This window comes from Manis javanica, chromosome 9, assembly GCF_040802235.1.
Source record: "Manis javanica isolate MJ-LG chromosome 9, MJ_LKY, whole genome shotgun sequence".
Classification (NCBI taxonomy): Eukaryota; Metazoa; Chordata; class Mammalia; order Pholidota; family Manidae; genus Manis; species Manis javanica.
In genome coordinates, this window is record NC_133164.1 from 89,726,410 (window position 1) to 89,738,695 (window position 12,286).

Sequence of the window (12,286 nt, forward strand, 5' to 3'; positions counted from 1 at the left end):
TGACAGGTAGAGCTGCTGCTGCGGCTGCGTGTCCCGCAGGTCGGCCACTACGTGGTCATGGTTGAGTATTCCACGGAAGCAGACCAGCTGTCCGTGGCTGATGTGCATGTGCAAAGTCCCGGGTCTGCCCTGGCGGGCCAGGTGAACATCTACAGCTGCAAGTACAGGTAAACAGTCCCGCTCTGGGGGATCACTGTGTAGCTGAGCAATCCAGAGGTCAGCTTTGGGAACTTTGGTTTTTATCTGGATTGGAAAGTTGTTTCCTTTTGGAGGTCAGTTTTGAAAACAAGCAGGTGACTAGTTGTTCAATCCAGCATCACCCTAATGTGGGCATTAGGAGGCTTCTGAATGGGCAGTGTCTTCAAAATGTTGCATTTTCTTGAAAAGCTGTGTGTTCTACTTACCATTCTGGCTGATTCACGTGTAGCAATGTGATCTTTTTCTTTTATTCTTTGTCCCTCAGAGGGTGCAGTGAACTCAGTGTCCCCGTCTCACACACACCGGAGGGTACACGGGTACATGGCACAGGGAAACAGACTCCCTCACACTTGCCTTCACAACATGCCCTTCAGAACTGGGATAATTAATGTTTGATGATCTTCAGGTGAAAGATAATTTGACAAAGGATTTTAAAACCCACCTGATGAAGTTAGTCATTTCCAAGAACTCTAAAAAAGGATTTGTTAAAAATTGTTTAATTTGCATAGTATTTCAGGATCTATGCGAATGTTCAGAGTATGCATTAAATATAACAACTCAGTGCAGGGAGTGTTCCCACCCAAAATTAAGTGTATAACCAGTGGCACTGGAGGTCAGATTCTCTTGAGACAGCAGGTGAAGACCAGCAGTGGACCATCCCAGAGCTTGGCCAAGGCCTGGGACATTTTGTTACCTCCACTTTCATGTTGCTTTTTTTCTAACCCAAGATGTCCTGAAGTACTTGGACATTTTCTCTATTTTACAAATGAAAGAACTTATGAAAAGAGTTAGTTTTAGTAGCTTAGGATGGAAACTTGTATGAAACTTGAGTAAATGGTTATTGAATTAACACCACCCTGTCAGCAGCCCTTAAAAAGAAACTGTGAAGGCTTCTTTTAAAAATCTTTTTAAAAATAATCTCATCTGCCCTTTTCTCTGGAGTGATGATAAAAAAAAGAGCAAAACAAAGAAGGTAATTGCATTTTAATTATTAATAAGAGCACCAGATGGGCCAAAGTTCCCCAGAATGTTCTGTCATTATTGGAAAATACTAGTTTCATCTATAGGTGACATTAGCAACTCCTGGAATGTACACTTCCAATGGGTGGGCCTCCTTGCCACCCGAGTCCTGGAGACTGCTGACCACAGGGCCTGAGGCGGGGCTCTTCCGCACCCCAACCACCTTCTCCGTACCCAGTCCACCCTTCAGTTCTGCTTTCCAGGTCTCCTGACTCCTTCCACTGTCCAGGTCCCTGCTCCACAACGTGGAGACCACCAAGGAGACAGGCAGAAACACCCAAACAGCCCTGGTGACTCTGCATCATCTCAGAGGAAGCTGAGAATTTCTATGCCAAGCAGCGGAGCAGTTTCAAATCAGAAAGAAAGGACCCCTTCCAGGACTCCATAAGCCTAGAGCATGAGCTTTGTCTGAGTGGCGTTTTGGTGGGGATCACCGCATGCTGTTCTGCGGGCCATTTGCCTCTGGACATGATACCCAAGGTCTCCTTTCCCAGTCTCATCATTAGAATTCCAAGATGGTATTATGTTAGATGAGGAATCACTTTTATTGTATTTAACCCCTCCCATGATATGTTTTTCACATGGCTAACATAGTTACTCCTATTCTACTTTGGCTGCCATGTGGACAAGTGGAAATGAACAGGCCAGTAAAAATATGGTGCAACTGGGAAAGATTCGATCCATACAAACCTATTTAAATGACAGGCCCTTTCAACATTGTAGCTTCTCCTGAAGAGGTTTGAACCTTTCCCATTTCTCAAGTGAGTTCTAATGATAGTTTTAAAAAACAACGGCCCAACAGAAAAGTAGTGGTGCTAGTAGGAATACCACTTTTCAAAACAGTGCTGTGATAAATCTGATCTACCCTCCATAAGAGGAGAGTTAATCATTTAATCATTCAATCCAGTTATTACTGTTAGTTTATTCTTAGTAAGAACTTAATAAGGGATAAGGATAAAACTAAATTTAAATGAATAATTTAATATATTTAACTCCCAGGATTATGCTTGAATCCAAAAAGAATGTATTTTAATTGACACATTCACACTCACACACACACATGCACAAAAGGGAAAAGAAAATAATTGTTTATTGAGTTTTCTAATATATGCCACAAAGTGGCTCTTTATATATTATCTCATTTTAATCCTCACCAAAAAAGTCATTGCATAAATTATTTTAAATATTTCCCAGGGATAATCAGTTTTTTTGGTATGTCTCTGGTCCAAATTAGACTTACACAGAAAAGTTGCTACAAATTATGAAGTCAGAAATATTCCTCAGAAAATACTTCCTTTATGGGTTTTACCACTAAAGTAGATTATTTGGCCCCAAATAGTGACCATTTAAATGTCCTTGAACCTGATGAGATGGCAGGAAGGGGCCCCACTGGTAGAATAAGGAAGGAAGGATGAGGGACAGACAGCTTCTAAAAGCAAACTGGGTTTTTCATGACTGGCATAAGGCTGGCCACATTACTGAAAGGGCATGGGATGCCATGACCAGTGGGCAACTTTTATCATCAGCGGCACCAAGAATATTGGTTTGCAGCTCGGGCCACAGTGGGAAGGTTCTTTTTGCATGTTGATTATGGGCTTGCATCCATCCTAAACTCCTCAATGCAGGAAAACTCACTGTTGGTTACCATTATAAACAGGAAAAACTGAAGAGCAATCAGCCACCCCACAGGGAGTCACAGAGTGCGGGAGACAAGGGAGGTAAGCCAGGCTGAGGAAATTCTGTTTCTCCTTGCAGCGTCCTCTGCCGGAGCGTCGTGACTGACAGCAGGAGACGCATCGCTGTGTATGAGCTGTTGGCAGAGGCTGACGTTCAGCTCAGAGCACATACGGCCCAGTTCCTTCTGGTACGCTTCTGTTTTCCCCTTTGAAGTTTAGAAACGTTTTATTGATCTATGTAATTTTATAGTTTATTAAAAATTTGGGTGGCTTTACCTGACACCTGTAAATTTAACCTGCGAAGAGTTGCCTGTTGAATGATGTTTCTCCTTCCCGTCTAGAACTCTGTCTTGCCTCATCTGTTTGAGTCTTTTTTTATAATACCCAGTAAAGTTTCATCATCAAATGTGAACATGTCTCTCACAGAACCCTATTTCATTAGTTTTTATTCATTGTTACTATTATGAATGAAATCTCTTTTGTCATTGTATTTCCTATTTTATTACTATTGCTGCTTCATAGAAATACTATTAGTTACTGCTCATTTTCTTTCCCATTTTACTCTTTTATTATGTCTACTAGCTTCATGGCAAATTCCTTCAGAATTTTGAAGTTTGTAATCATCTGGTATTTTTTTTCTAAGGCTGTTGTTACTCTACTTCAGAAAGAGTATTATTCAGTTAATTAGATATATACTATTCAGAGTTAAAATGCCAAGGTTGGAAGATTAAATACCCTTCACGTCCACCTTTTTAATAGCGTAATGTAAATATTGAGAATGATGATAAACAGGGGCAGAGGGATCTGGGCTAGGAAGGAGTGGCCAGATTTACAATACGTATCTCAGGGAACAAAAGATTATGTAAGCATGAAGCACTTCTTGTTGCTGCTGGTATTAAGCATGTATCACACCTGGGAGATGCCAAGGCAGCCTGTTCTAATGTGTTTTAAATATTTCTGCTTTACAGTATTAAATACTTTGAGCTTTCCCTTAAGAAGTACATGGAATTGAGTTTTAAGAAAATATCATATAAGTTATATAATAATTTTAAACTGTCCTTTAAAAATTCCAACTCTCTTTTTAAATGTAACAATCCAAGTGAATCTTAACTTCTCCATCTTTGGAGATTGTAATGGGGCTGAATCTTCACCTTTTGAGCATAAGTTTGCCCTTTCTGAAATAGTCAAATGGCATTCAGAGTCAAGAATGGCTAGATATAAGCTCCATGAAGGCAGGGGTCTTATTCCTCTTACAGGATCCCCTAGTCTTGATGCCTGGCATATAGTAGGTATTCAATAAAAATTTTTAGTGTTGTTACTGAATAGCTTTGTGATCAAGCTGATAATAGTTTTGATTTAAAATGAAATGTATTGATAAGTCAATGACTGAGTTTGTTGTGTGACTCAAAACTCTGGGAACAGTTCCTTCAAGGAAGTCCAAATGTGCCTGAGATTCAAGTCATTCTCAATTAAGAAGGGTGAAGTGTGGCAGGAGCAGCTCGCCCCCTGAACAACAGACTTCCTGGCCGCCCCCCACATCCCCATCTTCCTGCTACAGTGTCTGAAGAGCCAGTGTCAGCCCAGGGCAGGAAACTAAAAACAGGCCCCAAAAGTCACTGACAAAGAGTTGGTTTCAAGCTTTCATGTGATTCTATTTGTTTTATATAATTATCCCAAGAGCAATTTAGCCAGTGATCCTGTAAAACAGTAAATAGGATTTGTTGCACATAATGATGCCATAGGAAGTGCTGTCCTGCAATTATCACTAGTTTAAAATAACAATTATAATTTCTCTGGTTAAATTCCTTACTTAGCAGCTTTTTTAAAAGGAGTGTTTGATCATATCATTGGTTTTACTGGTAACCAGGATGTACCTTTTTGCACTGTATTGGCTCAACAGCATCAAATTTGCATCATACCCATTGAAGAATTCTCAACTGAGTATTTGAGACCTCAAGTCAAATGCATTGCCAGTTATGGGTGGTTTGCTAATCAAAGGTAATGTGTTTCCTTCTTTTCTCCTTTGTGTCTGCTCTGAGTGATACTGTAGTGCTTGTAAGGCTGAGACTTTATACTGAACTTCAGAAGTGACCATAGGTCAAGGTCCTAATGGCTGGTGATGGATTAAAAAAACCAGCTAAATCATTTAACTCAGCAGTCTCCAGAATTCCATAGTGTCAGGAAGCTGACATAGTAGCAACAGGGGAAATGGTTAAGCCTTCCCTCAAGCACAGTTACCCTGAGTTCTATCCTGAGCCTTTGCAGAGACTCACTTTATTCCAATCCTTTATTCTCTGTGTCTGAGGGTCTTCATCTAAAAAAACCACAAAAATAATGACCCGCCTCACAATTATGTTATGAAAATTAGCTAACTCGTGATTATTGGGGTTTGGGGAGGGTTGTTTCATGTTTCAAAAACAACTTATAGACACAGTCATGAAATCTGGTTCATATGGTTAGGACTATAGAAACCACCAGGGCCATGAAATGTGGCCTATAAGAAATACCTATTTGTTGTCTTTGTTTTTGAATAGCTTTTGTGTTAACATTTATGTTTAGAGGTGAATAATAATGTTGCCTTACGTTGACTTCATTTAACAATTTTAGTTCTAGAAAGGGAAATTTCAATAAGTTTCTATCTTATTTTCTTTCAAAATTAAGATTTTCTTGCTGTTTTAGCTCATTGTGCTGAGCACGCAGCTGGAATACACTTGGCCGATCAGCTGCAATGAGATCTTTGTGGGAAGATCCCCACCGTTCTGTGGTTCTCTCGAGACTACATCTCTTCATACTCACACAGCCTTCTGTTCAGAGTCTGTATTTTCACCAATAGACAGTTCTTCCATTTTGAGTTATTTTTCTAATATTCTACTTTCTAGTGCTACTTGTGTCTCCCTGGACCCTGAAACGCCTCCAACAGCATTCATTTTGGATGTCCCGAGAGGTGGGTCTTTCCCCCTCGTGCCCCTGAAGCCTTTGCCTTCTGCCACTGGGGTTGCTGGACTCACCCTGAAGGCACCAAAGGTAGGGCTCCCCTCCAGCATGTTGTTTCTAAACCGGTGGCGGTTCTCCAAGTGTGGCCCCAACCAGCAGCGGCCCCAATGAGCAGCGTCCACGCACATTGCCTGGAAACTTGTTAGAAATTCACATTTGTAAGCCCCACCCCAGAACTACTGAATCAGAAACCCTGGAGGTGCGGCCCAGGAATCTGTGTTTTAACAAACCCAGGGATTCAGATGCCTCTCAAGTGTGAACACCTCTACTCTCCACTGGGAAGCATCCCAGATATGAGGGATCCGATTAATCCTGCCTTTGCCCCATCCAGAGGCTTTCTTTCCTTCCTGCATGTCTGTCTATACAGTCGTTTGGCAGTTTTTGTGATTCCGCATATTTTCATGGGCTACTGGTATTTCACATTGTTGAGTTTATTAATTATCTTCCCAAGTTGGAATATAAGAATTTTTAGAAAGCTGCCGTGGCTAACAATTTTTTTTTGCATCCCTAACTACCCTTGCACAGTGCCCTGCAGGCAGGAAATTCTCAATAAATATTTATTGATCAATCATCTGGAGCTCAAAGATGAAAATATAGTAAGAGAATGTATTTTTTCACTATGAACTACAAAATTGCAGGACTTAAAATTTGCTCTGATGGTATTATTATGTCCTTTAATTCTAGAGATAGCTTGTGTCAGTTCACATTGCATTGAGTTAGGAAATTAACAGGATTTGAGAGAGAAGATTTAATAAGATCCCATGTGGGAGGAGCAGCCTAGGATAGCAGGGGGAAATGAGTTGAAATCATGACAATGGAATTCTAGTCCTGGTTTTGCTATCAAATTAGTGTATGACCTTTAGTAGCCTCCCTGCCCTCCCTAAGCCACAGTTCTTATCAGAAAGAAAAATATAATCTTTTATTGCTGTTGTTACTGTATTTTCTTAAGAGTTTGGAAAGACTTATTACTCACATAGTGAGGCTTTCTGGGGGAGCAGGGCTCACAGTCAAGCTTGAACAAAAGTTGGGGCATCTCTCTCTGTTTTGTGGAGGTGGAGCAGGGGTGAGGGGAGCAGGGAGAAGTGCAGGGTGAAGGCTCCCTCTCCCACGGGCCAGTGTGTGTGGTGGGAACTTCCCGTCTGTACCAAGGGATGAGCACCTGGGCTTTCTTATTGACTTGTCCAGGTGTGGGGCAAAGGATAAAAAGTGAGCAATGACATGTGAACACTGTCAGCTGTCAAATATCAAAAACAGAGCCTGACTCTTTGTTACATGGTTATTACAAGTAGTACTTGAATGGTGGGAACATTCTTATGTGGCCTTTTGGCAAACGTATTATATACTTATATTGGGGGAATGTACTTAGGAGTCAGTTCTCAGTTAAATGTTCTATTTTTGTTTAAAAAAAAAACCTGCCAGTTTTCCAAAGTGATTGTACCTAATTACACCCCCTTCAACATCTTCTATGGTTTAACCCTGGTTGGTTTAGCCATTCTGCAGTTGAAGGTCATTTGGTTTGTTTCTAATGTTTGTGACGGCAAGTACATTCAAGTGAAGGCATTGTGTGAACATAACTTTCTACTTCACTTAGGTAAGTACCTAGGTTGTTCTGGTTTTTAACATCAAAATATCCTGAGATTTGAATTATTCATAGCTCTGCAGCTTGAGAAGTTTCTTCCTCTTTTTTTCTACCCAGAACCAAGTGACCCTAAGAGGACTTGTGCCCCACCTAGGCCGATATGTCACTATCATCCATTTTTATCAACCAATGCACCCAGCATTTCTGGCACAGGTGTTTGTGGACGGAGGGCATCTGTGGCCAGGTGAGCTGCACGGGGCAGGCCCACAGCTGCATGCCTCCCTCATCCAATGGGTGACAGGAGCTCTTCTCTCTTCTCCCCCAGGTGTCTTCCGTGCCTCTTTTTGCCCCCATGAACTTGGCTGCCAAGACCAAGTGATCGCGGAAGATCAGGCAGAGTTTGAAACCTCAACGCCCGAGGTGGCTGTGACTGTGAAGGTTCCAGAAGGGAAGTCCTTAGTGTTGGTGCGTTCTCCTTGCCCCTCAGCACGTTCTCCACGTGTTTGCCTTGGTCAGCTGTTCTCTGTATCTATTGGCTCATGACGATAAATCCTCCAAGGAATTGAAATTATGTCTATAGAAAAATGTTTAACTTTCATAGCTGCCTTAAAGAAAAAAAGCACATGGCACAATCCAGGGAAATAAGAATAATAAAGAAGTGAACAGGAAGGAGAAACTACGCCACAAAAAGCAAGCAGCTAGCTCGCCATCAGCTGCTCCTCACCGGTCATCTGCTCGGGCTCTTTCTGAAACAGTGAACCCTCTCTCGGGCTCAGTGCCAAGCCCCCTCGATCTATCGCTTCTCTATGGGTAATGCTAACCGCTCCTGTTGGTTCTCTTCTCTCCTCTGAGGGAATGGCACCCACATCTGTGAATTCACCCCTCCCCGACCTTTCCTGAGCTCCAGGCCCAGTAGGGGGCCTGTATCTCCATCGCCAGAGTCCTCCCAAGTCCCGCAAACTTAGCAGGTCACCTACACATCCCGAGGTGTCCCCTACCCTGTTCATTACCTTGGGTGGGGTCATGCTCCCCCAATTCCTATAAAGCCTGTCTGGAGCCAGGAGGCCATCTTTGCTCTGTGGCCCTCGTCCCTTACTCATACCTCCTTCTCCCTGTGATGGTGTCATCTTCCTAGGGACAGGGGCCTGACTTTATTCATTTTGTATCCCCTGCACCTGGAATACTACCTGGCCCATGTGTTTGGCAACTATTTATTGAACTGAATAACATGGGAAGAGTAGATTTTCTGTAAGCTGTAAGTTAAGGAGAAGTTGACAAAAATGTTTGAGATTTCCTACATTTGTTGCTGGCATAGTCTGATTTACTCGGTCCAGAGAACTGAGCGGAACGGTTAAAGACTGGGGTTCAGGTATCCATGGGAGAGTATCTGATATGACATGAAGATGAGGGGTAAGCCGTGGTGTAAGTTTCTGCCATTGGTCCTGCCATTTTGGTTTGCTCACCTTTAAAAATGCAGAACACAGCGCTGGGGGTCATCCCAGGCGTGGATCACATGGGGCCCGGGCCATCCTCACAGGCCCCTGCTCACCCAGAGGTCTGCTGCTCCCACTCAGCACTCAAGGCTGCTGCTGCTCTGAGCAGGCACTCCAAGGGTCTGCCCAGCACCCATTTTTATTTCCTATATCGGAACATGGATGCAGCCTTGAACACTGGCTTAGGGCTGTTCTTGTGATTTGTCTTTCATAAATCCTGTTTCCTTTGGTCTCGGGCCTAACAATAAAGAGCCCTGATCTTAGTGAAGAAAGTATAACAAGCAGCTGTACGTGTGCGCCTTATTGGGAATCCAAAGACATGCTGACTGGTTTCCTTTAGGTCCGTGTTCTAGTGATGCCTTTGGAGAATTATGACTACCAAATACATCACAGAAAATCAGTGGACAAGTCACTTGAATTTATCACCAACTGTGGAGGAAACAGTTTTTATATTGAGTAAGTATCACTTTATGGAAAGGTCCTGGAATGCACGGAACCCTCCCACATTCCCTACCAGAGCAGAGCCTAGGGAGGGGCTGCCCTTGGGTCTGGCTTCTTCCTTTTGGTGCCCAAGGGAGCAGCAGGGGGTCCTGGGTCCAGGGAGGGACATGTCTTGCTCTGCATACACCATCCTCCAGCAGACTTCCTCGTGCACATTGGGCAAGATTACCATCCTCAACTCTGATTTCAGCAGAGGTTCATCCTCCAAGCTGAGATTCACCAGGCTGCTGAGGAGTTTCTCCTCCTTTTGGCTGCTCCCTGCTGGCCAACTCGGATTCCTAAGATATACTTCACATGGTGCCCTTCACTGGGAAGCATGTCATCCTTGAATCCCACTCTCCTTTGCCATCTGACTGAGTGTGAGGTGGACCTCCTTGTCCTCCTTCCTTGGGTCGCTGAATGCCAAGAGCCTAGGACTGCCCTGAGGATTGGCTCCTGCCATTTTCTGCAGACCTACCCCACCCCTCTGTAGGTTTTCTGAGGAACCCAGGAGTCCCAGGGGGCCCTGGCAGGCAGAAGCTTCCTGTATAGAAAATATTAAGAGCAAAGGCTGTGAAGTCAAACGTTCAGGCTTGAATGCCTATTTGGCTGCTCCATAGCTCCGTGGTCTTGGGAATGTTGCTTAACTTCTAGAAGCCTCAGTTGCCTTATCTATGAAATGGGGCTTATGCCTAATTGGTTGGGTGGTTGTGAGCTTAAGCAGATGTAGGAAAAACTTCTAGCACACAACATTCAATAAGTGTTGGTAATTTGCCTCCTCCTCCCCATTATTATTGGTGTATCATTACACGTATAGGTGTAACTTTTTGGTAACAGCTTTGTTGAGATAAAATCCACCTACCATGCACTTCATCCTGTAGATGAAGTTTTACCCTTTCATTCCAGCCACCAGAGTTCCCACCGCCAGTCCGGTGACGTATTCTGAAGTGGATGGGTGGGGGAAGGGCGGCTGTCCCTGCTGTGAGCCCTGCAGTGCGGAGTTCTCCCACTCCGTCCCAGAGCCAGAGTCAGAGCCCCTCCCCCGAAACACTGCTTGGAGGAGGAGGTGGGAAGGGGAAGGTTGGGGCTATTCCTGGGCACACCTCCCAGGACATTGCCATGAGTTGTTTTTATCTCCACAGCCCCCAGACAGCCTCCGGATTCTGTAAGAACTCTGCCAGGTCCCTGGTGGCCCTTTACCACAAGGGTGCACTGCCTTGTGACTGCCACCCCACTGGGGCCATTGGCCGTCACTGCAGCCCAGAGGGTGGGCAGTGCCTGTGCCGGCCTGGCGTCATTGGGCGGCAGTGTACCCGCTGTCGAGTGGGCTACTATGGATTCCCACACTGCAAGCGTAAGTGCATGTTTGGATCATCCAAGGCTGTCTGTGGCCTTGGGGTGCAGGGTGCTCATCTAGGACAGGGCCCCTCAAACTTCACTGTGCCAGAGACTCATCTGGGGATCTTGTGAAAATGCACCTTCTGAGACAGAAGGCCAGGGCCGGGGCCTGAGAGTGCCTTTCTTTTGACCACTCAGGTGATGCCCATGCCATTGGTCCGTGGCCCACACTCACTCTGAGTAGCTAGGTTCTAGAAGATTAAGTATTCGTTTCCTTTTCTATGTGACCCATGCACTTGCCAGAGCAGGTGAGTGTAAATAGCCTTGGGCATCAGCATTGGACAGTGCCATCCTCTTCTCATGGAAGCCCCTTCAGTTTGTGCAGCCCGACCAAAACTCAGTGGACAAAGGAGGAGAGCCAGTCCCAGGGGTGTATTCCCCACCAAACAAGAAGCCAGTGGACCTTTATCTAAAAACCATTCTGTGGCCTCAGAGATAAGGTTGGCCTGGGCCACATGGTGGCAGTGAAGGTGCAGGTATGGTGCCGTCCCCACATGGATGCCAGCCTTGCCTAGCGAGGGCCCTGCCACCTGGAGCCCAGACCGTGGGCTCAGTGCTCGGGGGTGATGTGCAGCTACTTTGGAGAGCCTATGCAGGGCACTGCCCTCACATCAGAATGCACGTGGCTGCAGCATGGTGCCTTCCTTTGAGTATCTGTCTTGCTGCCTGTAGGTCCAGTGGCTCCTCATTCAGGGTTCACATGCTGTGTCCCCCATGAGCCTGTGATACCACTGGTCTTGGCACCAAGAAAGGGGCCTTTCAGATTAGTAATGCCATGGTGAAGGAAAAGCAAGACATTTCTCCCAGACACCCTGGAAGCTTCTGGAAGTCCTGGTAGTTAGTACAGTCCTGTTGGAGGCCAGGCGGCATCTAACCTTATGCTGTTTCTTTATCCCCTGGCCAGCGTGCAACTGTGGCCGGCGCCTCTGTGAGGAGATGACAGGGCAGTGCCTCTGCCCTCCCCGCACGGTCAGGCCCCAGTGTGAGGTGTGTGAGGCCCATTCCTTCAGCTTCCACCCACTGGCTGGCTGCGAAGGCTGCAACTGTTCCAGGAGGGGCACCGTTGGGGCTGCTGCCCCAGAATGCAACAGGGATCACGGGCGGTGCAGGTGAGCTCAGGTGGATTGACCAGGCAGGCCCCTTAAGGGAAGGGAAGAAGCCCCTCGCCCACACCACTCATCACCACCTCCCACTCCTCGCGGGTCTGAGCACTGCCTACATCACCTCAGGGTGAGCTCCCCACCCAGAATAGGAGGTGGTGTGTGGAGTAAATAGGTCCCAGCAGCCTTGCCCACTAGCTCCAGCTCATTCTCAGTGTGTGCTGTGACGTGTGCATAATTACCAGTTTCTTCTACCGTGCCACCTGTGGGAAGCATCTATCTATTTGTATTTAGGTTTGGGCTCCAAAACCTTCCTTCTAGGGTCAGATGGCAGTTTTGTTAAGGATA

The 12,286-nt window shown here is 45.3% G+C and overlaps 1 protein-coding gene across 6 annotated transcripts in view; it reads left to right on the forward strand.

The window, feature by feature from the left end:
* The window catches only part of LAMA3 (laminin subunit alpha 3), a 240,036-nt gene that overhangs the window by 129,049 nt on the left and 98,701 nt on the right, over positions 1–12,286 (forward strand). For 4 of the 6 annotated variants that reach the window (XM_073212898.1, XM_073212902.1, XM_073212901.1 and 1 more), the window contains 9 exons: positions 7–167; positions 2,974–3,082; positions 4,762–4,892; positions 5,774–5,918; positions 7,585–7,711; positions 7,793–7,932; positions 9,301–9,416; positions 10,583–10,794; positions 11,743–11,947. In XM_073212898.1, coding sequence (XP_073068999.1) covers positions 7–167; positions 2,974–3,082; positions 4,762–4,892; positions 5,774–5,918; positions 7,585–7,711; positions 7,793–7,932; positions 9,301–9,416; positions 10,583–10,794; positions 11,743–11,947 — 1,346 coding nt within the window. The remainder of the gene's footprint in view (positions 1–6; positions 168–2,973; positions 3,083–4,761; positions 4,893–5,773; positions 5,919–7,584; positions 7,712–7,792; positions 7,933–9,300; positions 9,417–10,582; positions 10,795–11,742; positions 11,948–12,286) is intronic. The other 2 variants (XM_073212899.1, XM_073212900.1) reach the window with 1 other exon arrangement.